The 25,262-nt window shown below is 35.0% G+C and overlaps 1 protein-coding gene across 1 annotated transcript in view; it reads right to left on the minus strand.

Moving 5' to 3' along the window:
* Positions 1 to 25,262, minus strand: part of BMPR2 (bone morphogenetic protein receptor type 2) — a 194,935-nt gene that overhangs the window by 81,141 nt on the left and 88,532 nt on the right. The window contains exons 2-3 of the mRNA XM_032636912.1: positions 22,201 to 22,371; positions 20,989 to 21,159 (exon numbers count right to left, since the gene is read on the minus strand). Of these exons, the coding sequence (XP_032492803.1) occupies positions 20,989 to 21,159; positions 22,201 to 22,371 (342 nt within the window). The remainder of the gene's footprint in view (positions 1 to 20,988; positions 21,160 to 22,200; positions 22,372 to 25,262) is intronic.

The following is a 25,262-nucleotide window of genomic DNA, read 5'->3' on the forward strand; positions in this document are numbered from 1 at the left end:
TCCAAGTTATCTAAAAATCAGACATTTAGGAATAGTTTAGAATGAAAATTTTTTCTAGTTTTACCCATGTTTTTCTCACAATTGTAGACATATTAACATCCAAACAAAAAAGTCTATATAAGAAATGCCTATAACCCCGCTATTAACTACAGAATGAACTTTTAACATTGGAAAAATAAATGATATTTGTTTATTTAAAACAAAGTGCTTTGGTTGTATTGTGGGGTAAGAAATGTAATACTCCCCAAAGATGAACATTATATTTAACTTTTGTGAGCTTCAGATTTGCAAGATGAGACTGGAGACTAGAGACTGGTTGCATAACAATGTGAATGTACTTAACACTACTGAACTGTACACTTAAAAATGGTTAAGATGGTAAATTTTATGTTATGTGTATTTTACCACAATTAAAAAAACACCCTAAGAGAATGGTTCTCACCTTTTTCAAAGATAACTTTTTATTTTTAAAATATCAAGGATATATACATACACATAAAGACCAGAACTCAGTAACAATTTCCAGTATTTATAAAATGCTTTACAGATACTATTAGCACTTATTTCAGTGTATTTTTAGTCTTTGATAAAGGAAATAACCTTTTCCTTCACTTCAAAACACCGACCTCTGGTCAAGCAGCTTTGGCAACTAGAAATACCATGCTGACTTGCTAGGTGGCTTGGCACTGAGATGTGTCTGACTGAATTTTTTAAAGGGAAAAGAAGTGATCTTTTACTAAATAAAATACACTGTGGTAGACAAAATCATCCCCAAAATGGCACGGAGAGACTAAGGACAGGTAGAAAAAAAGAAGTCTCTGTAGTGAAATAATTGTAAACTACTGTTTTAAATATAAGCATAAATTTCTATTGGGAAAAAAATTCTGTAAAAACCTCTTTTAAAATCCCATATAAGGGACTTCCCTGGTGGCGCAGTAGTTAAGAATCTGCCTGCCAATGCAGGGGACATGGGTTCGAGCCCTGGTCCGGGAAGATCCCACATGCCATGGAGCAAATAAGCCCGTGCACCACAACTACAGAGCCTGTGCTCTAGAGCCTGCGAGTCACAACTACTGAGCTCGCGGGCCACAACTACGGAAGCCCATGCAACTAGAGCCCATGCTCCGCAACAAGAGAAGCCGCTACAATGAGAAGCCCGCGTATCGCAACAAAAAGTAGCCCCCGCTTGCCGCCACTAGAGAAAGCCCATGAGCAGCAATGAAGACCCAACGCAGCCAAAAGTAAAATAAAAAAATTTATAAAATATAAAAATAAAATCACATATAAAAATGAGTAGGGAAAATTCTATTTCATGGCAACAACAACAAAAACCCAAATAACAATAACAAAAAAACAAAGGCAGGCAGAAAAACATACTCCATAAATTCTAAAATAGAAAGCCTGAATTAAACATCAGGCTTTTAATCTCTGTGCCAATATTAATAGAAACTGAAATTAAAGAATGCCATTTATAAAAAAAAAAAAGAATGCCATTTCCAGCAACATGGAAGGAGCTAGAGATGATCATACTAAGTGAACTAAGTCAGAAAGACAAAGACAAATATTATATCACTTATATGTGGAATCTAAAAAATAATACAAATGAACTTATTTACAAAACAGAAACAGACTCAGACGTAGAAAACAAATTTATGGTTACCAAAGGGAAAGGGGGGTAATAAATTAGGAGTATGTGATTAACAGATACACACTGCTATATATAAAACAGATAAACAACAAGGATTTACTGTACAGCACAGGGAACTATATTCAATATCTTGGAATAACCTATAATGGAAAAGAATCTGATAGAGTATATAAGTATGACCGAATATAAATATATAATTGAATAACTTTGCTATACACCTGAAACTAACGCAGAATTGTAAATCAACTCTAGTTCAATTAAAAGAAAAAAAAGAATGCCATTTCTTTTTTTTCATTTTAAAACACTTCAGAATTGAAGTCAATAGGAGTTTCTCTTTTTAATATATAACACTTCAAACATTGCTTTCTCATAACATTAAACCAATAGATCTTGTTGGGTAAGCCATTTTCACAAAGCTATGTCAGTCATTCTATCAATTAATCTTTAATTAATTACTTTAACAAATTACTGAACATCTTGGAAATGCAGAGGAAATGAGTAGAAAATATAGGGATTTGTAATGGAATAGGCTGAGGTCTTGTGGATGTATCCTAGGATTGAAAGGTAATCAAAGTAACCGGCAAGACTATGAAAAAAATTTTTAGTTTTAAAAAAGTAGTTATGACATTACAGTACTTACTAAATGATTGCGGGAATAAAGGGAAAGTGAAATCGACAGCCAAAAAATGGTCCAATGACAGACATACTAGGGTGGCTACATTTCCCTGCTACTTTAATAAATGCCATAAGTAGACTTGAGGATAGGGAAATGAATTGGGAGTAGAACTGTAAAGCTACCAAGAATATCTGGAAAATAGTTCTCTCCTCCCCCTTTTGCCCCCACTTCCTACATTCATCTATTAACACCAAAGCCTCCGATTTTCTCCTTCCACCAACATTTAACACTACTGAACTGTACACTTATAAACAGTTAAGATGGCAAATTCTGTTTTATGTATTTTACCAAAACTAAATATTTTTAAAATGTATTTCTTATAAATGGTGTATACTCAATGTGTAGCTATCTTGGTTAAAGACAATAAGCTACAATAAAGACAAAAATAATTAGGAACAAATTTAGCAAAAGGAAGTGTTAAGACTTGTACACTAAAACTACAAAACATCGTTGAAAGAAATTAAAGAAGTCCTAAATGGGAGGAGTTCCCTTGTGGTCTAGTGGTTAGGATTCAGTGCTTTCACTGCCATGGCCTGGGTTCAATCCCTGGTCAGGGAACTGAGATCCTGCAAGCCACGTGGTGTGGCCAAAACACAAAACAAAAAAGTCCTACATGAACGGAAAGACATCTCATGCTTATGGATTAAAGAACTTAATATTATTAAGATGGTAATATTCCTCAAATTTACCTACAGATTCAATACAGTACCTATCAAAATCCCTGTTGCCTTTTTCTGTAAACATGGACAACATTGTTGTTGGTGATGTAAAATGGTTCATCCACTTTGGAGAACAGGCTGGCAGTTCATCAAAAGTTAAGTATACAGATTTACCAATAAAACCCAATAATTCCACTCTTAGGTATACACAGAACTGAAAACATACATCCACAAAAAAACTTGTACATTAATGTTCATAGCAGTATTACTGATAGCAAACACTGGAAACAACCCAACTGTCCATCAACTGATGAATGAATAAACAAAAAGCGATATATTCATACAGTGGAATATAGTCGTCCCTTGGTATCTGAGGGGAATCGGTTCCAGGAACCCCATGGATAACCAAGTCCACAGATGCTTAAGAAATTATAAAAATGGCAGAGTACAGTTGGTCCTCCATATCCATGGAATGGGGGACCAACTATGTTATTTATTGCTAAAAAGGAATGAATTACTGATACATGCTACAACATGGATGAACCTTGAAAATATTATCCTAAGTGAAAAAAGTCAGACACAAAAGACCACATATTCTATGATTCCATTTATATGAAATGTCCAAAATAGGCAAATCCACTGAGACAGTAAGTAGATTAGGGTTGCCAGGACCTGGGGGGAGAGGGGTAATGGAGAGTGACTGGTAATGGGTTTAGGGTTTCTATGTTGAGGTAATGAAAATGATCTGCAATTAGATAGTGGTGATGGTTGTACAGTACTGTGAATATACTAAAAAACACCGACTTTTACACATTAAATATATACATTAAAAGGATGAATGTGGGGCTTCCCTGGCGGCGCAGTGGTTGAGAGTCCGCCTGCCGATGCAGGGGACACAGGTTCGTGCCCTGGTCCGGGAAGATCCCACATGCCGCAGAGCAGCTAGGCCCGAGAGCCATGGCCGCTGAGCCTGCGCGTCCGGAGCCTGTGCTCCACAACGGGAGAGGCCACAACAGTGAGAGGCCCGCGTACCACCAAAAAAAAAAAAAAAAAAGGGTGAATATTATGATGTTAACTGTATCTCAATAAAGGTGTTACTTTTTTAAAAAGGACAGAGAACCAGCTTAAAAGCACTCTTCTAGCCAAATTCATGGTTATTTTAGCATTAAAAAAAAACCCCACAAGTTCATAGTAATACTCAAAAACAAAAATGACCTTTTTGTTCATTTCTTTTTTTAACACAAGAATGCCAGCTATTATTAATAGAATAAATAATATAATAAGAAAATCACCATTTTATAACCCTAAAATAGTAACAAGTTTGGGAAAGGATTACCAATGCATGAAGTGAAAAGGTTGTTGAATAACAAAATTGTTTGCACAGTGCCACAGTAACTACCTGCAGATTACTTACTAATTACAAAGGAAAAAATGTACGTTTCCAATGGAAAGTCATCATTTTAAATGATACTGTGCTTAATATGATACAATAAGAAGTATACAATATCACCCATGAAGTATTCTTGCCAAAATGTTTAACTCCAATGAAATCAACCTTCTAGACTTAACTTCCAATTTAGAAATTTCAAGGGATTAAAAATACAATAACAATTTAACAAACCCAGAATGTAGGAACAACTGGCCTAAACTCTCTAGAAGTCTATTTCATGTATAGTAAAACTATAGGGGTAGGGGAAGACTGTATTAGATTAACAGAAACTAAAGAGACAAAACAATCAAATGCAATGTATCATCAACCTTAACTGGATTCTGTTTTGAGAAAAAGTTATAAAAGTCATTATGGGGAAGTCTGTGGTTGGACTAAGACACTGTATGATATTATGGAATTTATTGTTAATTTTCTTGGATTTGAGAATGATGTCTTGTATTTCTAAGAGATGCATGTGATATTTGTAGCTTCCTTTCAAATAGTTCAACAACAGCAACAATAAGAAAACAGGTATCTATCTGTCCATCCATCTATAAAGAAAGGAGGTGGGCAAGAAAGCAAATTTTGAATATGTTAATAATTACTGAATCTACACAGAAATTTAAGATATTAATTGTAATACTCAAACTTTTTCCTCTATATAGAGCAATCTTCATATGAAAAAGGAATAAAAAAGAAGGAATCGTGGTCACTATTATCAAAAAATTAGAACTGAAAATAATAATTGAACATTGGGGAGAAAGAATAAAAGCCGCCAAAAGTCAAAACACAGCACAGCTTTTTATTGCCTGCTCCATCTCAACTATTGTGTTTAGAGGTCTTAATATGTAACTATATGGATTTAACTATACACGCATTGATTACTTATTGTTGCATAACAAATTACCCTAAAATTTAATGACTTAAAACAATACAGCTTTATTTTTTCATTTTCTGTTTGTCAGAATCCAGGTACTGCTTAACTGAGTGCTCTGCTTCAGGACCTTTCACAAGGCTGCAATTAAGGTTTAGGACACTGCCATAGTTATCTCAAGGTTTAAGTGGTGAAGTAACTACTTCTGAGCTTACTAAGTAGTTGTTGGTAGCATTCAGTTCCTTATGGGCTGTTGGCAGTTCCTTGCTGGCTGTTGGCAGGAGGCTAACCTCAGTTCTTTGCCAGGCAGCCCTCTTCATCAGAACTGGCACAGAAGAAGAGCCAGAGAGAGTATACCAGCAAGACAGAAGTCACAGTCTTTACAAAACCTAACTACAAAAGTCATATCCTATCAGTTTTGCCGTATTCTATTTGTTAGAATCAAGTCACCAGGTCCCACCCACATTCAGAGAGCCAGGGTTACCCAGAGGTGAGAATACCAGGAGACAGGGATCACTGAGAGCCATGTCAGAGGTTGCCTACCACAGTATATATACAGATGGCCCCTGCTTTATGATGATTTGATTTAGGATTTTTAAAATTTATGATAGTATGAAAATGATATGTGTTCTGTAGAAACCGTATTTCAAATTTTGAGTTTTGAGCTTTTCCTGGGCTAGCCACATGAGGTACCATACTCTCTTGTGATGCTGGGCAGCAGCAGTGAGCTCCAGCTCCCAGTAAGCCACAAGAAAACGAGAGTAAACAACCAATACACTTATAACCATTCTGTACCCACACCAGTTGTATTTAACTTCCAGTATTAGACAAATTATCTGAGCTAGTCAACATTTTATTATAAAGTAGGCTTTGTGTTAGATGATTCTGCCCAACTGTAGGTTAAGTGTTTTGAGAATGTGTAAGTAGATTAGGCTAAGTTATGATGTTTGTTATATTGGGAGTATTAAATGAATTTTCTGCTTACAATATTTTCAACCTATGATGGATTTATCAGGCTGTAACCCCATCGTAAGTTGAGGAGCATCTGTACATTTGATTCTCGTTAACTGTGGTAGTCATGTTCTATAAAATTATTGCAAACACTTTATTAGCAAATACTGAATCATTGTTTCTATGGGAAATAAAGGGTCAGGTGAGCCTCTAGTCAAAACATTTTTGTCAACCCACCAATATATAACCTTCTTTTGTATGTGTTTCTGTTCAAAGTCATTTACTGTATAGCACAGGGAACTCTACTCAATGCTCTGTGGTGACCTAAATAAATGGGAAGGAAATACAAAAAAGAGGGGATATATGTATATGCATAGCTGATTCGCTTTGCTGTACAGCAGAAACTTTAATACAACACTGTAAAATATACTCAGATAAAAATTAATTTTAAAAAAGAAAAAAAGTCATTTAATATACTGTATATTATTGTGTCATTAGAATTGAACTCATGACCAACAGAACTATAACATGCCTGAAAGAAGCTTACCTAACACTTGTATTTTCTCTGTAAGGCACATCAAGACTTCTTGCACTTAGGAACACTAAACAGCACTTCAGCACTACAACTGAGGGTCATTTTAAACCAAACAAATCACCAACAAAAATGCAAAACGCATGGCACAAAATAGACTACGAAGAGGACACCTGTTTACAGTATGAGAGCTCAAGGAAGAAGGCAGCGCATTGCCTTGATTGACCTTAGCTGCTAACACGCACATTAGATGACTCAAATTTTTTATTATTCTGCTCATGTCTGTGAATGACTGAGAAAGCACTGTGAGTATTGATTCTGGGGTTAAAAATATATTTTAGCAAGTAAGGAGTCACAAATATGGAATCCTGAAGATCAACTGTGTTTTATTCATTTTTCAAAACCTTGAGAAGTTTACACTTAGGAAAAATTAAGCAGAATATCCATTTTTTCAAAAATAATTTTTAAAATTTTATTGAAGTATAGCTGATTTACAATGTTGTGTTAATGTCTTCTGTACAGTAAAGTGACTCAGTTATATATATATTTTTTCATATTCTTTTCCGTTATGATTTGTCACAGAATACTGAATATAGTTCCCTATGCTATATAGTAGGACCCTGTTGTTTATCCATCCTGTATGACAGTTTGCCTCTGCTAATCCCAAACTCGCACAGGAATAACTTCTTATAGTTTTTGTTGTGGGGGGATGAAAGATGCAGGAAATACTATCTTCTATTTCCCACCTAGAAGGACATAGGAACCTGAATACATTTAATGAGAAACCCAGTAACAATCTTTCCTGCAAATAAAAAAAGGATCACAGAAAACCAACTATACGCCAATAAAAATTAATTTTAAAAGAGATCACAGAATATAGGCCTCATATAATAAAGTAAAACTAGCAGAAAAGTATCCTTCATAGTAAAAAAAAAAAAAAGAATTAAATAAGGGAGGATGTTTGTAATAGGTGGCGTAGACAGTTCCCTCCTAATCATAGCCATTATTTATTGAATGCTTACTACATGCTAGGCACTTTACATGCATTATCTTGTTTAATCTATACAACAACCAAATAAATTAGATACTATTATTTTGCATATGAGGTAACTGATACATAGAGAGGCTAAGTAACCTGCTCAAGGTTATGTTTAGCAAGTAAAACAGCAAGGTTTAACCCAGGCACTGAGATTGAGAGCCAATGCTCTTCATCATTATGCTATACAACCACCCAAAGAATCAAATGATTATTTTGGAAATCTAGTATTTTCCTTCCCTCAGATGATCCTTTTTATTTTTTTAGCAGATGATTAGGTTAACTTCATATTTGGCTAGAATAAAATGTACCTTTTTAAAGAGACACTTTGAGAAGTACTTAAAACAGTATTTTGAAGCCATCAGTGCATTCCCAGCCGACGATGTCTGTTCACCTACTATTAAACATTATTTATCAAAAAGACAAGAAATAACAAGTGCTGGTGAAGTGTGGAGAAAAGAAACCCCTTGCGCACTGTTTGTGGGAATGAAAATTGGTGCAGCCACTGCGGAAAACAGTATGGAGTTTCTTCAAAAAATTAAAATAGAACTAACATATGATACAACAAAATTCCACTTCTGGGTACTTATCTGAAGAAAATGAAAACACCAACTCAAAAAGATATATTCACCCCGTGTTAACTGCAGTATTATTTATAATAGCCATGATATGGAAACAACCTAAGTGTCTATTGATAAATGAATGGATAAAGAAAATATGATATATGTATATAAGTACATACATATACACATGCATTCACACACACATGTGTGTGCACACACACAATGCAATATCATTCAGCCATAAAAGGAAGGAAATCTTTTTATTTGCAACAACATGGATGAACCCTGAAGGAACTGTGCTAAGTAAAATAAATCAAACAGAGAAAGACAAATACCATATGTGGAATATTTATACAAATACTTTCATGTGGAATATTAAAAAAAAAACTTAGGTTATAGATACAGAGTGTGTGGAGATTATTATACAGATTATGTTGAACATCTGAAACCAAATATATTCATATGTCAATTACACCTCAATTTAAAAAATCAACATATTATTTTAAAGACAGCTGCTATTCAAACCACAGCTAATTTTGAGACAGGCTAGAACCTGGGACCTGGGACCTTTTACTGCAATGCTTGCACCTGGACCAGTGTCTCCTGGAGCAACAAAATACAAAGAAATGATAAGGGACTAAAAATAACTGCGTGCATTCACAGTTGGGGCAAATTATGAACAAGACACAAAAAGACAAAAGACCCAACTGCCACTTCTCGAGGAGTCAGGAGGGAAAGCAGGGTACTACACATGCCCCCTGCACATAGCACCACCAAGGGGGTGGGCAAACCACCCAAGTCACCCCTCTGGCTCAAAGCCAGGACCGGCCCCTACCCTACCCCATATAAGGGACCAGCTCTCACCCCCCCGCAACCCCAGGGAGCAGGCAAAGGAATCTGTTACTTGTTTTCACTCCCTCCTGCTGCAGCAGGAGTCCCAACAAAGCCTTGCCTGAATTTCTTGCCTGGCCTCTTATCAATTTCTATTGATTAAGGAGTCCAAGAACCTGGTTAGTAACAGTTTCATCTTGGTTTTGAATGTATTTGAAGTGTTTTCATGTATCTATGACTTTACTTCTTATGATATGTTGGCATCTGAAACCACTAAATATTTATGGATTTAAGAATAATCCGTTTTTCCATATGAAAAGATGCAGAAAATTCTCAGTTATCAGAGAGATACTACATGGAAATGAAGCACAGTTAAGGCAGGCAGACAGACAGAGAGGAACACAAATGGAACCGGAAATCATAAAAGACAAGAAAAATTATATATACTGAAATAAAGGCATGGAAATTATTTCTTGATCAATATACACATTTGTATCTCAGGAGACATTTATTTTTAAATACCAGTCAATTCTACCATATACACTTGGGATTTGGATTTTACAGACCAAAAACTTCCACTGAGTTTATCAGTAAAGCCAGATTAGCCAACAGGTTTGGCTTTGCTCTTCAAGACAATCAAGTAATATAAAGTTCAAAAACACCAAAAGGAAGAGTGATTATTTTTTTGAGAGAATAGGAGCAAAGTAGGTAGGTATGGAATGGGATGGACTTTCAATAGGACAGAGCTAACAAAACTTCAGAATTAAAACTGTCTGACCAACAACACATAACATGTGTAAATAGAATCTTATTACAACCACATTAAAGAATTAATATTTTCTAAAGGATACACTCCTCTATTTCTCTTGTGCCACTCTTTCTCCACTAATATTTTTAATAAGTATAAAAAGGAATGACATATTTTGTTTTGCTTCTTGCTAAAATGCTTCATGAAGTATTAAGCAAAGACTTTTAAAACATTCTTATTTCCCATTTTCTGTCTACTCAATCACTTTAATGCTGTCACAGAAGCAGTAAAAACTTAAAAAAATTAGTATAAATTCACAATAGCTAAAAACCTACCTGTGGCCCTATGCCAATGTCAGCTTCTCTGAATGTAGGCTTTCTTTTCTAGCTTAGTGTGAGATAAAGACATTTGCTGCCAGACTCTGAAATTAGAATTTCTAATCTTAACAGCACAGCATAAATTAGAATTTCTTATACCTAGCTTTAGATGCAGTTTGATCTTTATTTCTCATCAACCTGATCCAACCATCAACTTAATGAATAATGTACATAAAAGAAAAGGATTCTACATTTTTATACTGACTTTCATCTAAGAACTTCCCACTAAATGAGTTAGGTTTATTTAATTTTTTTTAAATGACAAATTTTTGCTGGCTTTTCTACCAACTTGATTATGTTGTTTATAGTTAGGGAGGTTAATTATACCAATTCCAGAAGTCTTATCAAGAAAATTTTCTAAAATAACTGTGAACCTTGCAATAATTATATACTTCTTTCAAACTCTTAGAATTTACAAGTACATTATGGATGAATTAAGGGTATAAGAAAGTAAAAGAATATACTGTAGGTATAAATTCACTTAAAGAATGGCTTTCTTTTATTTCTTTAATTTAATTTTTTTATTATTTGGCTGTGTTGAGTCTTAGTTGTGGCATGTGGGATCTTCACTGAGGCATGTGGGATCTTTCCTTGCAGTGCACGGGCTCTTTGTTGCGGTGCGCGGGCTTCTCTAATTGCGGTGTGCGGGCTTCTCTCTAGTTGTGGTGCACAGGCTCCAGAGAGCGAAGGCTTAGTTGCCCTGCAGCACATGGGATCTTAGTTCCCTGACCAGGGATCAAACCCGCATGCCCTGCATTGGAAGGTGGATTCTTAACCACTGGACCCCCAGGGAAGTCCCAAGAATGGCTTTCTTTTTAAACAGATTAAGTGCCACAAAGTCTCTCATGGTTGGAAGAGACTCAGAATAATAGAGTTCACTTTCCTAAAGTGTCAGACTTCTGGTTTTAGGAGTACATTGACATGTTATTACTGAAAGTTAGTTTTCTTTCTTTTATCTAATTACTAAAGAAGAAAATCTCAACTTGGTGACAATGTAATTCTATTTCCTAACAAACATTTGCTAGTCTCCTCTTTTAACACAGAGAAAGCAAGCTTCAAGTTTCAAACAATTTGATAAGCAACAATATCTAGCTAATTAATAATATGATTTTTACTTTCACCTTATTTATAATTAAATAAATAATTTTTAAAGTTACTTCTACTTACAATACTGGCTTTCCATTTATAATAGTGATGGGAAATTTCCCTTTAAAATACATATAAGTTGTGTGTTTTGTTTTTTTTTTTCCAGTACGCGGGCCTCTCACTGTTGTGGCCTTTTCCGTTGCGGAGCACAGGCTATGGACGTGCAGGCTCAGCGGCCATGGCTCACGGGCCCAGCTGCTCTGCGGCATGTGGGATCTTCCCAGACCAGGGCATGAACCCATGTCCCCTGCATCGGCAGGAGGACTCTCAACCACTGCGCCACCAGGGAAGCCCTAAGTTGTGTTTTTTTAAAATGAGGTTATATGAAGAAAAATAGAAGTGGTCCTTGAATTTTAGGAAATGTGATAAACATTTTCAAAAAAATCTTTTCAATCTCTCTCCCAAATGAATGAACAAACAAATATTAACAGGTCCCCTGTTTGAGTGTAGAGTAATGGTTAATGACAATTGAATATACAGAGTAATGGTTAAAACTAATAGAAAGTAATGTTCGGTAACACATACTCTGGAGCCAAAACACCTAGGTTTGAATTTTGGCTCTACCATTCATTGGCTGTGTGACTTGGTACACTGCATATCTGTGTCTCAGTGTTCTCCATGGAAAATAAGAATATAACAGTAACCACTTCATATGTTTCTGTAAGGGTTAAATGTAAAGGTTTAGTGCGTATAGAGGCCTTAGTGAGTACTCAAAAATGTTATTTAGCTAGTTTCAATTTCTCTGTATACTAAATGCCTGAATGCCCTTTATATGTTTACTGAAAAGAGACTGCTCTAACAACTCTATAATCCTGATAAAGTGAATTGAAATTTCTCTACAAGATTTATCCCATCTGGAAAAACATTCTCTGAGAATCTTAAGTTTACTGCCAAGTATTTTAAGAAGCAACACTCATTAAATAAATATCTAACACTAATGTCTTAAGGCCAGAGGAAAACAAGATTAAGAACAGCATATGCTGAAGGGGGATGGAAGGAAAGTGCCTAAAAATGTTAACATATCATACTGAGCACAACAGAGGGAGGGTTTCCTAACAGAAAGGAAAGGGCCTCAGAAAATAAGATCTCAAGGGAAGAAAAGTATCTAATCTTCCTTAATTCCATAACTGTGTCTAGAGCCAGGTCTACGTATAATTAAGTACTAAACAGGTACAGAACTACTGGCTAGTATTTATTAAGGTTCTCATATTTTCTCATTTTTAAAGTTCAAACAGTCAAATATGGTACCTATCCCCTTAAAAAGAGATAAACAACTGAAACAGACTCACTAGTAGAACGGAAAAATCTTTGAAAAAGTAATGATTGTGGTACAAAGACCTAGAATATGAGTTATTAATCCATAAATCTCCTCACCACTAGCCAGTTTTGTTTTGGAGAATTATCTCATAATGTGTTTCTGTTTGAACACATGCTATAAGCCTCTGTTGCCAACAACCTCAGATCAGGGATTACAGCAAAATAATTGACACACATTTCTAAATATCAGAACCTCTTTTGCCTTTCTTTTTTAATGGTAACAATTCTTCTTAATGGAGAAACACAACATGTAAACTATACTTCAGATGCTATGACTGGAGGAAAAAGGTTTTGAGAACAGAGAGCTAGTGTCCTAACTAGCCAGAAATCATTGGTGATCTACAGTCCAAATAGAACCTTAATTTTTATGGTACATAACAATGCTCACATAACTTTTTCCAACATTAATAATTAACTGCTGGTGTTTAATTATTTTAAAGCAGACATTTCACTTATGTCTCAATAAAAGCATCAGTGGACTTCTCATTCTGCTAAAATTTTCAGGAACCAGTCACACTTGAATTATAGTTTATCTTCCTTTAACTTTTTGCCTATAATTATATTGGTAGACAATAAATGCCTTATGTTAATATTTTGGGCCCCCAACAAAAAGTTTTTTAACTTTTAAATTTGAGATTATTTCAAACTTATAAAAACTCCCATATGTATGTTACCTAGATTCACCTGAGTGAACAGGTTGCAGAGGTTTCATTTATTTGTGCCCTATCTTGTTGCCTCTAAAAAACTATGTAGGGCAGTTTTATAAGACTACACAAAATCTGTAATTAAAAAAAATTTAAGGACTACAGGTAAGTAGAGTACCTTCCTCCAATCCTATAACTATCATAGAAATCCTTGAATTATTATAATGTGACACTCTGTGGCTCGGCAGAATTACAGATAGTCGCTTATGGTCCTGTGGTTAGTCCATCACCTTTTCCCCTAACAACTCCCCCCACATTATTCTTAAAGATCCACTACTATCATATGCTTTAGCTTCTATCACTCAGTACCTCACTGTCTTCAGCTTCAACGAAGATTGGGAAAAAAAACAAGCTTCTTTTGAAAGAGAGCTACACCTTGTTATTCTCAATCATCCATACATTCCTTTACTGCTGCTGGATCTAACCCTACTCAATGTACAAGGGACAGCAAGTAAGAAGGCAAGTAAATGTGGTTGTGGATGTTGTACAGAAGCATACTTGATGAGAAAGATATAATTACAGTAACAGCAACGAATGGTTTGATGTCAAGAAGCAAACTGTTCAGTTGAAAACAATCTAGAAAGAAATGAGTAGGATTCAGAGAACATTAAGTACCCTCTGTTGTTCCCTGGAGCTTAACCTCACCATGTGGTCTTTTAAACAGCCATAATCTATTGATACTTGTGCATTGTTTTCTTTCCCAGTATTAAAATACACTACAATTGTACTTTGAGAGTAATCTCTGAAAATGAGATCGTATAACAGAATCTTAGGAAAAGTTTTTTATATTCTTCTATTACCTTAAAAATTAAAGGCTGATGTTTCATTTTTTGGAAAGGGAAAGGAGAAGGGAATGATCGTGGCTTTTTTGTACTTATACCATGGTGAATCTCAAACAGGAGAGTTAATTTGTTTTGTCTGCATTTGCTATCCCACTTAACTATTTCACTACATTTGTCCTTTTAACTGAAAGTAGCAACCAGCTTTCAATAAACACCAGTCCAGGGACTTCCCTGGTGGCGCAGTGGTTAAGAATCTGCCTGCCAATGCAGGGCACGTGGGTTCGAGTCCTGGTCCAGAAAGATCCCACATGCCGCACAGCAACTAAGTCCATGCGCCACAGCTACTAAACCTGCGCTCTAGAGCCCGCAAGCCACAACTACTGAGCCCACATGCCACAACGACTGAAGCCTGTGTGCACCTAGAGCCCATGCTTCGGCAACAAGAGAAGCCACTGCAATGAGAAGCCCACTCACTGTAACGAAGAGTAGCCCCTGCTCACTGCAGCTAGAGAAAGAAGGCCCGTGCGCAGCAACAAAGACCCAATGCAGGGCTTCCCTGGTGGCGCAGTGGTTGGGAGTCCGCCTGCCGATGCAGGGGACACGGGTTCGTGCCCCGGTCCAGGAGGAGCCCACATGTCGCAGAGCGGCTGGGCCCATGAGCCATGGCCGCTGAGCCTGCGCGTCCGGAGCCTGTGCTCCGCAACGGGAGAGGCCACAACAGTGAGAGGACCGCATACCGCAAAAAAAAAAAAAAAAAAAAAAAAAAAAAAGACCCAATGCAGCCATAAATAAATACATTTAAAAATAAACACCTGTCCATTAGTTAGTGAATCCATTAAATTCATTTTTTTGCCAGATTAAAAAAAGGCAAATCCTATTCCTTCCAAGGATTTAACAATATTTCAAAATTTACACATTAGCACATATTTGTTTATTAAATTATTCATTCAACAAACACTTACTGTACTCCCACTATGTACCTGATACTGCACCAGTCACTGTGGAGACAAAGGGGCATTAAAACAAAGTCCCTATCACCAAAGACTTTAGAATCTAGAAGAGACAGAGCGACAACTGCAAAATACATAAAAATTTAGGTATGATGCCTGCAACTTATTTGCAAAAGGTTAAAAAAAATAGTGATCTACATATATAGAGAGAGGAAGAATGATAAGGCAAATACAGCAAAATGTTGACAATTAGTGAATCTGAGTAAGGGTACATGGCAGTTTTTATAAGTTTGAAATAATTTCAAAAGTTGAAAAGAATTTTTTTGGTTGGGGGCCCAAAATATTAACACTTGATTTTTATTGTGTACCAATACAATAGGAAAAAACTTAAAGGAAGATAAGCTATAAGTCAAATCTGCTAGAGAAAGACAACCACTTCAATCCACTCCTCCTGAGTAGCATGGTTACTCATTAAAACACAGGGTTTATTTTTGACTGAACTACCTACACATTAAGGAGACATCTTTAAGGAGTTTATAGATGTGAGAGCACTTCGAAAGTATAAAATACTATGCAAATAGAAGGCTTTAATGCCACCACGAAAGCACCATGTGAGGGATGGAGATACTGTTTCTGTGAACACTGTTCTCAGAAGAATGAGTAATAAGCATTTTAATACCTTTATTAAGGTATAATTTACACACTATAAAATGAGCACTGAACTTTTTTTTTTTTTTTTTTTGTGGTACGTGGGCCTCTCACTGCTGTGGCCTCTCCCGTTGTGGAGCACAGGCTCCGGACGCGCAGGCTCAGCGGCCATGGCTCACGGGCCCAGCCGCTCCGCAGCATGTGGGATCTTCCCGGACCGGGGCACAAACCCGTGTCCCCTGCATCGGCAGGCGGACTCTCAACCGCTGCACCACCAGGGAAGCCCAGCACTGAACTTTTATTGAAAGATATTAAGGGTATTTCCTTAGGAAGAGCCAAGGTTCAAAGATTTTTAAAAATCATTTTTCTCAAAACTAGTCAGCTTCATTATTGAGAAATAATATTACAAATGGACAATGAATATAAAAATATTCAAAAAACAAAAAACAAGTGAACCTCATTAGTAAAAACAATGTAAATCCATTTTCAAAATGACCTCAGCGAAGTTTTATTTTAATACTAGTGCTCATTAACATATGATGAGATATACACTTTAGTATATCACTGATGGGAATGTGAACTGTTTCAACCATTGGAAAAGCAATTTGACAATGTATGAGGAACTTTAATACTGTTACTAGTGGATATAGAAATTACAATTCTGGGAATTATAATTTAATATAATGCTATATATACTAAGATGTGCATTGTAGCAAAAAACTAGAAACAGCCTAAATGCCCAAAACCAGAGGAATGGATAAGAAAAATATCTAGTTGGTAAAATATTATACAACCATTAAAATGGATGATTATGAAACATGTAATACCTGGAAGGTATTATATTATGTTTAAAAAACAGGATCTAAAATTTATATCACTAATACAACTATACAAAAATTAAAGAGAAAAGACTAGAAAGAAATATTCAAAATATTAACAATGGTTGTATATGGGTGTAGGGATTTTTAAAGATTATTATTCTCCTCTCCATTTATCTCATTTTTCTATTTTTCTGAATAAATAGGCATGTATTCCTTTAATACTTCCTTAAATAAGTAATATACAAATATATTCTTATGTTAAAGATTCAAACAATACAAAAGTATAATAATAATAGGCAACCTCCCATAAAGAGCCACCCTGAACTATCCCTCCTTCTCTACCTTTGATGAGTTTGCACCATATTTCTAGTAATTTTTAAATACATGTCTTTATTTGGCCAATGTCTATGTTAAATAGTCAATAAATGGCATTTTTATAATGAAAAATTACAGAAAAAAAATCATTACCACCAAACTTTCTACTGATGTAATATTGAATATACATCAAGGAACAAAAAGTTCTGCTTCTTAATTTTATATTTTAATTAATTCCTTTAAATGTCAACACTTAAAACTATTTTTATTTTGGTCAAGCACCTAAGCATTTACAGACTAAATGTCTGACATTCTATATAGTAGTGGTTATATTTCTTTTTTTTTTTTTTTTTTTTTTTTTTTTGGTACGCGGGCCTCTCACTGCTGTGGAGCACAGGCTCCGGATGCGCAGGCTCAGCGGCCATGGCTCATGGGCCCAGCCACTCCGCGGCATGTGGGATCTTCCCGGACCAGGGCACGAACCCGTGTACCCTGCATCGGCAGACGGACTCTCAACCACTGCGCCACCAGGGAAGCACTAGTTTTCTTAAATTAATATAAAAGTAAATATTCATTTTGTTTACTAACAATGAATTTACTTGATTGTTTTGTTTGAAGAACAAAATACATTAATTGGGTTAACACTCTCAAATTAGAACACTTAAAACACTTTCCCTTTTTATCAGGATAACATTACTGATTTATAGTGGCAATCATTCCCTGCTTTGATTCAAGAGATTACAGTAGACCAAGATCTAGGTAACAATCTGAAATGTAGTTGTAAAGATCTCTGAGGTGAATTTATGGACAAATTCACTTCTCTTTCATCTAGCTAGATGTGAAAATTAGAGACCTTGCTTTGTTTTTGTTTTTTTGTGGAAAATAAATATAGCCAATTCAGTATAATTTCACAATAAAAGCTAATTGCCTTGAGTAGATAGAAACTACATGAAAAAACTCCTTATTGCTTTCAGTTTAGTGTTTCATCAATAAATCAAAGGAAATAGGGACCTCCCTGGTGGTCCAGTGGTTAAGAATCCACCTTCCAATGCAGGGGACGTGGGTTCCATCTCTGGTTGGGGAACTATGATCCCACATGCCGCAGGACAACTAAGCCCGCACACCCCAACTACTGAGCCCGCATACTCTGGAGCCTATGCGCCACAACTAGAGAGAAGCCCACATGCTGCAACTAGAGAAGCCTGCACGCCACAGTGAAAGATCCCACATGCTGCAACAAAGATTCCGTGGGCCACAACTAAGACCTGATACAGGCAAATAAATTAATTAAAATACAATAATAAATTTTAAAAACACTTTAAAAAATAAAATAAAATAAAATAAATAAATAAAAAATCAAAGGAAATAATCCCAAACTGAAGATCTTAGAGTATGGGCTGATAAAATTTCTTGACAAAGAAAAGAATTCTTGACAAGTGCTACATTTCAATTTTTAAAACTTATTTTAAAAAAATTAAAACTTTTTATTTGGAAATAATTATAACAGTTGCAAGAATAACAATAGTAAAAAGAATACCCATATGCCTTTATCCAAATTCACTTTTCTTACCATTATACCCCATTTGCTTCATCATTCAAGGAAGGTTAGATACACACATCATGGCCCTTTACTTCTAAATACTTCTCAGTATTTCCTAAGAATATGGATATTCTCTTATATAACCACACTATTCTTATCAGCTTCAGTAAATTTAACATTGAAAAAAATCTTTAATCATCTATTTTGTCAATTGGATTAACAACATCCTTTATCACATTTTGCACATCCAATATAGGAGAGTTAGGTATCGCTTAGTTGTCAACTTTCTTAGCCTCCTTTAATATAGAATCTTTCTCACAGTCTCTTTTTCTTATATGATATTGACATTTTTGAGGAAAACAAACTCCCTTTTTGTAACAGAACATTCTTAATTTATGATTTGCCTGATGTTCCTTTGTGATTAGATTCATTCTTGATTGAAATACAGTACTAAATTAGTTACACTGTGTCCTCAGAGTATCACGGACATCCATCTGCCCTTCATTAATGATATTACCTGGTTAAGCTATTGTCTGATTTCCTCAATTTATAGTTACTAATTTTTCCCTTGCAATATGTTGGACAAACTCTAAAAGAATGCAAATATCCTCAGTCCTTATTGAACCTGCCCCCTAGATTTAGGATCTTAGGATGATTCTTGCCTGATCCAATCCTTGCCATGATGGCTGCATAATGATAATTTTCCAACACCTACAGTTACAACTTGGCACTTGGCATTCTACTATACACAAGTGCCCTCTCTTCTCCCTTCTCTGCTATCAGCATAGACTCAATTCATTTTCCCTCCAATGATTTATAACTTATTACTGTACTTCTTGAGCACTAAAATGATCTTAAATGTAGCTCGTGGGAGGTTCCTTCAAACTGGCTACTGTGACAAGTCTCCATCCTTTCGGGGGGTACTTCTTTCCTTATCTTCTAGTGTTATATAAGATGTTGCAGGTTTATCTTGCACCTATCCTGCTCCAGTTCTAGAATAAGTCATTTTTCCAAGGACCCCAAGTTCCACTGACTGCGGAGTCGTAATAGAAACTAAACCTGGGCATTATGTACACTCATAGCTATAGGGGTGCTTTTGCTTCTTATTTTTTTCAAAAGAGATAAGAAATATATGTAGGCATGTATGTATACACACACACATATAAATACATACTCATACAAATACATATATACATGGCTGCATATACATGCATGTAACACATACATATGGATATTTTTTAAGTCATAAGTCCATAATAATACCTTGAACTACAATCTATTCACATAGGATTCTCTTTTCTTCCCCCATCTATAACTGTTTCCCTATTCCTTCAGTGAGAACACTGGTTCCCAAGAATATCAACACTAATACCCATTTTCTTAATCCTATAATACAAATATATCTACAATTGTTTCAGAATTGCTTTGTACACACTACTAAAAATCAAACCTTCTAAAAAGAGTTCAGTATTTGTTTGCAATTCTCCCATCTCTTATATATTGCCTAAAAGAGTATATACAGTCAAATACTGTTTTTGTAAAATGCTTAGATTAGTTCTTTCTTTTTCCCTTAAGTGTGATTATGATGTTTATGTAAACTACAACTGGGCTCATTTGCTTTCAGTTTGGGATTTTGCCCCCTTCCCATCCTTAATGATTTAATTATACTTTTTGCACACACAGATTAGTAACATAATTCCAAAAGTCAAAACTACATGCATAAAGCTATATTCAGAGGACTTTTCCTCCTTCTTGTATCCTTTTTGTTCCATTCCCTCCAACCCTTGTAAGTAACCAACTTCATTATTTTCTGGTTTATCCTTTCTTTGCTTCTTTTTGTAAAGATAAGCTTTCTATTTTACACAAAAGACAGCATACTATATAAGCTTTTTATTCACCTAACGTTACCTATAGAAATCACTCCATATCAGTTCAGAGATCTTACCATTTTTTTCTTATAGCTGTATATTTGGTACTCCATTACACATGTATGTACCATAGTGGATTTGAATCAATCTCCTATTCTTAGGCATTTAGGTAGTTTCCAATACTATACAGTTACAAACAATACTACAATAGGTAACTTTATGCATATGTATTTTCATACTGTTGGAGGTATGTCTTCAAAGATAAACTACTACAAATGAGAGTGCTGGGTGAAAGAGTAAGGACATATGTTGTGTTCTTAATATTACCTAACTCCTCTTCATGTGAGTTGGAAAGTACTATATTTTGATTCAAACTTATTTGATAATATACCAATACCCTGGAAATCCTGGTGTATCTCTTTTCGATTTTAGGTGTTAGCTAGATGTAGTCTCATGATGCTGGATCTCTCCCTCTCACTCTGGCCCAACCTGAATATTTTCATATATTTTTAAATTCTGAAAATCTTTGGAGAAAGGAATTACAAGGAAACGTACGTTACTTTAACTACTTACTGAGTGGTGTTGTGTCTGGAAGTGGAAAATTCTCAGTAAAGTTGACATTACACAAGTCTGTGCTACAACAGCAGAAACGGTATGTTCCATTCTGAATTGAGGGTGGAGTGGTAGTTACTACACATTCTTCGTAGTGACACTCCTGGGGATCTCCAATGTGAGACCAACATCCTATAAATTGATGTTAATGTAAACAAGTTAGGTTTATATATGTCATAATGTAAATAAGTTATAACTCTTGCAAACCAATAGGAAACCACATTTTTTTAATAACAGATAATGGCAAAGTATAAACAAGCATTTCATAGAAGGAAAAAGCCACTAATAAAATGTTTCACTTCAGTTAATCTAAGAATTATTATTAAAAAATCAATAAGATTACATTTTTGTCTATATCTATTGAATTCTTCTGGGTTTTAAAATAATTATATATAACAATAACAAGGATTCAGTAACACACAGTGCTGGAGTGAATGTAAATGTATATAACATTTCTAGAAAGTCACATGGCAACTTTTATGAAGAGCCTTTTCATGTTTTATAATCTAAAAATTTTACTTCCAGAAGTCTATTCCAGGAAAATTATGAGATACAATCAAAGAAATATGTTCAAAGATGTTCACTGAAGCATTAGGTATTACAATGAAAACCAGAAAACAATATAATGTCCAACAGCAGAGTAATGTGTAAGTAAACTGAGATACATGTATAAAATGAAAAATTGTATAGATTTTGAAAGTGTTTTCAAAGTATATTTAAAGACATAGGAAAATATCCATGATATAATTTAAATGGGAAAAACTGTATATGAAATTATTTATATAGTATTACCATAATTTTGAAAAAAAATAGTACACATACATATAAACATAGAAGTACAAAGAAAACACACCTGAAGGGAATAAACCAATATAGTTCAAAAAAAAAACTTTTTAAAGTATGGAATTGTAGACATTTGTTTCTCTTATACTTTATTTTCTAAACTTCATAAAATGGCATTATATTATTAAAATTGTAATAAGATATTATTAAAATAAGCTAAAAACAATTACCCTTTGCAAATGTGGAGCTTGTGTGTGAATACAGACATGAATACACACTTTTAAACTTACTGTTCTCGTGCAGAGGGTTTTACAATCTACTTCTATGCCCTTCTTAGATAAACTTCAATTGTATGAAACAGTTATTTTAGGTAAAAAAAGTATTACTTGCCTTGTTTTACCAGATTTATGTCCCCTTTTGATTTCTCCCAAAGGCCGTAGCAGGTGCTACCTTTTGAGCATAATATTGTTCCGTTTTCATGAGAGATTCGACTCTCACCTATCCCAAGGTCTTGTTGATATGGATCTTTAAATGCACAAAGACGTTCTTGATTCTGAGAAGCTAAAATAAAGGAAAAGAAGACAAATTCACTTTATGATAATCTTTGCAAAACATTATTATATAAAATCTTAGAGCCTTTTAGAAAGGCACTGTAAATTTCCCTACTAAATCCCTAACAAGGCTTGAATAAATGCGCAAGTTTGTATTTATTCAATAACTTCTTTCTTTTCATTAATTAATTTGTAACTTCCAAACAAGAAGCAAACTTAAAAACTCATTTCCCAAAAGGAATACCCTCTTACATAAATTATTCTCACCACTCTTTCTCCTATTAAATAATATTGGTGTCTGAATAAAGAAATATCATCAGAAAAATGTCCATGCTCTAAATTATTAAAAATTCAAAACAAATTAACAAACCTAGAGGGCTGAATAATTTTTGGAAATTCTACAGTACTCACTTCTACCATATTTTATACTCAGTTGTAAAATGTTAAACATAACATTAGGCATGTTAAACTAAGGATGAGGAGAGACTACAAATGGATAGTACATGGTTTCTATCTGGGGAGATAGAAATGTTCCAAAATTAGATTGTGGCAATGTTTGCACAGCTTTGTAAATGTACAAAAAAATAATTGTTCACTAAAAATGCGTGAATTTCATGCTATGTAAATTATACCTTAATAAACCTGTTTTTAAAAATTAAGGCTATTAGTGCTCAAAAAGAAAATGATTTTCCATCATTAAAAATATCAACATAATAGTCAGAAGAAATGCTCAACAATCCCTCATACCGAAGGTCAACCCAATGTATTCTCAATGCCAGTCAGTCTTTCTCCATATACATAATCTGATTTAACTAATCTCAGTAGAACATTTGCCACATAATTTATCAGCTAACGAACATTTACCAACACTGATGAGAATACCAAAGAAGTAAATGGTTATCAAAAGCAACAGCTGATCTTTGGTTTCTTAAAGCAGACTTTCCTACTGTGTTTGACTTGCCAGAATAACAATCTAATACACTTTGCCACTATATTCCTCATGGGCTTCTGATTTATTTCTTGACTTTGCTGTGTATCTTATTTAGTACGGCTTAATTCATTAGCACCTTAGCACTGGAAATGATTTATTAAAATAATGTTTCTGAAACTACAAAACTAAGGACAAAACCCTGGAGAAGAAATGAAAGCACCAACAACTGTGTGCCCAAGTCTATTTAGAAACACAGACCTGCCATATTTATTACAACAGAAAGCACCTTCAAAGTATTGAGCTAAATAAATAGGGGATTCACAAACAGATAACATAGAGTTCTACCCATCAAGCATCTTATAGTCTGCTTGGAGAGAGACAGTAATTACTCAAAAAAATAAACGTGACTTCCATATTTCCACAATTTAGAACTTCAGGCAGTCTTCTAGAAGATATTTACTAATATCATATAAATGGCCAGAAAATGTAGTATAGCCTTTTTTTAAAAAAAGATTTTTTATTTACTTATTTATTTTGGCTGCGTCAGGTCTTAGTTGTGGCACACAGGATCTTACATTGCGGTGTGCAGGCTTCTCTCTAGTTGCAGTGCACCGGCGCCAGAGCACACAGGCTCCGTAGTTGCAGCCCGCAGGCTTAGTTGCCCCCCAGCACGTGAGATCTTAGTTTCCTGACCAGGGATCAAACCCAAGTCCTCTGCATTGAAAGGCAGATTCTTAACCACTGGACCACCAGGGAAGTCCCTAGCTTTTTATAAAAACTACTTCCAGGGCATTAGCCCGATTATAAGTATACCACATTTTTACCACATGTAGTCACATATTCAAAATCCTTTAATGACAAATATTTATATTATCTTGCACATTTAACAGTATTTCCTTAGATATACCCTAATTTGCAAACTTTACAAAATTATTATAAAGATTAAAATCAAATATATCTCTACATATAAAATACACACAGCACAAAGATTGATACTTAAAAGACTCAAACTAAAAAAACTCTGTAATGTAGATCTAAAAAAGCATGCCTATTTATGAGACATAATTCCTTATCCCCATTTCTTGACTCAGGTTAAGTGCTCCTTACCTACTACCACTTGCTGAAATTATGTAACCCACTCTGTTTCCCTTTTTGTCTTGACTGTTAGAAAGATCAGAATGAATTTATGAACTCATTATCTCTAGTTTTCCACAACCTAGATATTCTATTTTTTCCCCTCCTCTTCTGTTGTTATGCATTTTGACTACAATTTTGTATTGAGTACTGAGTTAATGAAAAGGGATCTAACCGTACCTGGAGGTAGATGGATCATAAATAAATAAGTGTCTCATTTAACTTAAAAATAAAAATATATCCTTGTGAAAGAATAAATACAAAGTGAAAATTTTTCCTCTGCCTGGATTTCTTTTACAACTGAAAAGTAGCTAAAGAGGGCTTCCTTGGTGGCGCAGTGGTTGAGAGTCCGCCTGCTGATGCAGGGGACACGGGTTCGTGCCCCGGTCCGGGAAGATCCCACATGCCGCGGAGCAGCTGAGCCCGTGAGCCATGGTCGCTAAGGCTGCGCGTCCGAAACCTATGCTCTGCAACGGGAGAGGCCACAAACAGTCAGAGGACCGCGTACCGGGGGGAAAAAAAAAAAGTATCTAAAGGAATGAACATGCATAAAATTTTTAGTTCCATTATTAAATAATTTGCTGACTGAAACCTAAAATTCTCCTTATATAAAAAGACAACAAACAAATCCAATCTCCTCTATGTCTCCCTCTCGCCTCATCCCAAGATCAAGGCAATAAAGGTACAACTGTAGGACACTGAATCATACCTTTAATATCCCTCAGTTTTCACTAAATAACTTTTTCTTAAAATTACTTCAGCCTACTTCATAGGAATTATTTTACGACAGTGTCATTAGTATAGGAAAATTATACTTGGCTATTTTGAGAGTAACT

The sequence above is a fragment of the Phocoena sinus genome, chromosome 7 (assembly GCF_008692025.1).
Source record: "Phocoena sinus isolate mPhoSin1 chromosome 7, mPhoSin1.pri, whole genome shotgun sequence".
NCBI lineage: Eukaryota > Metazoa > Chordata > Mammalia > Artiodactyla > Phocoenidae > Phocoena > Phocoena sinus.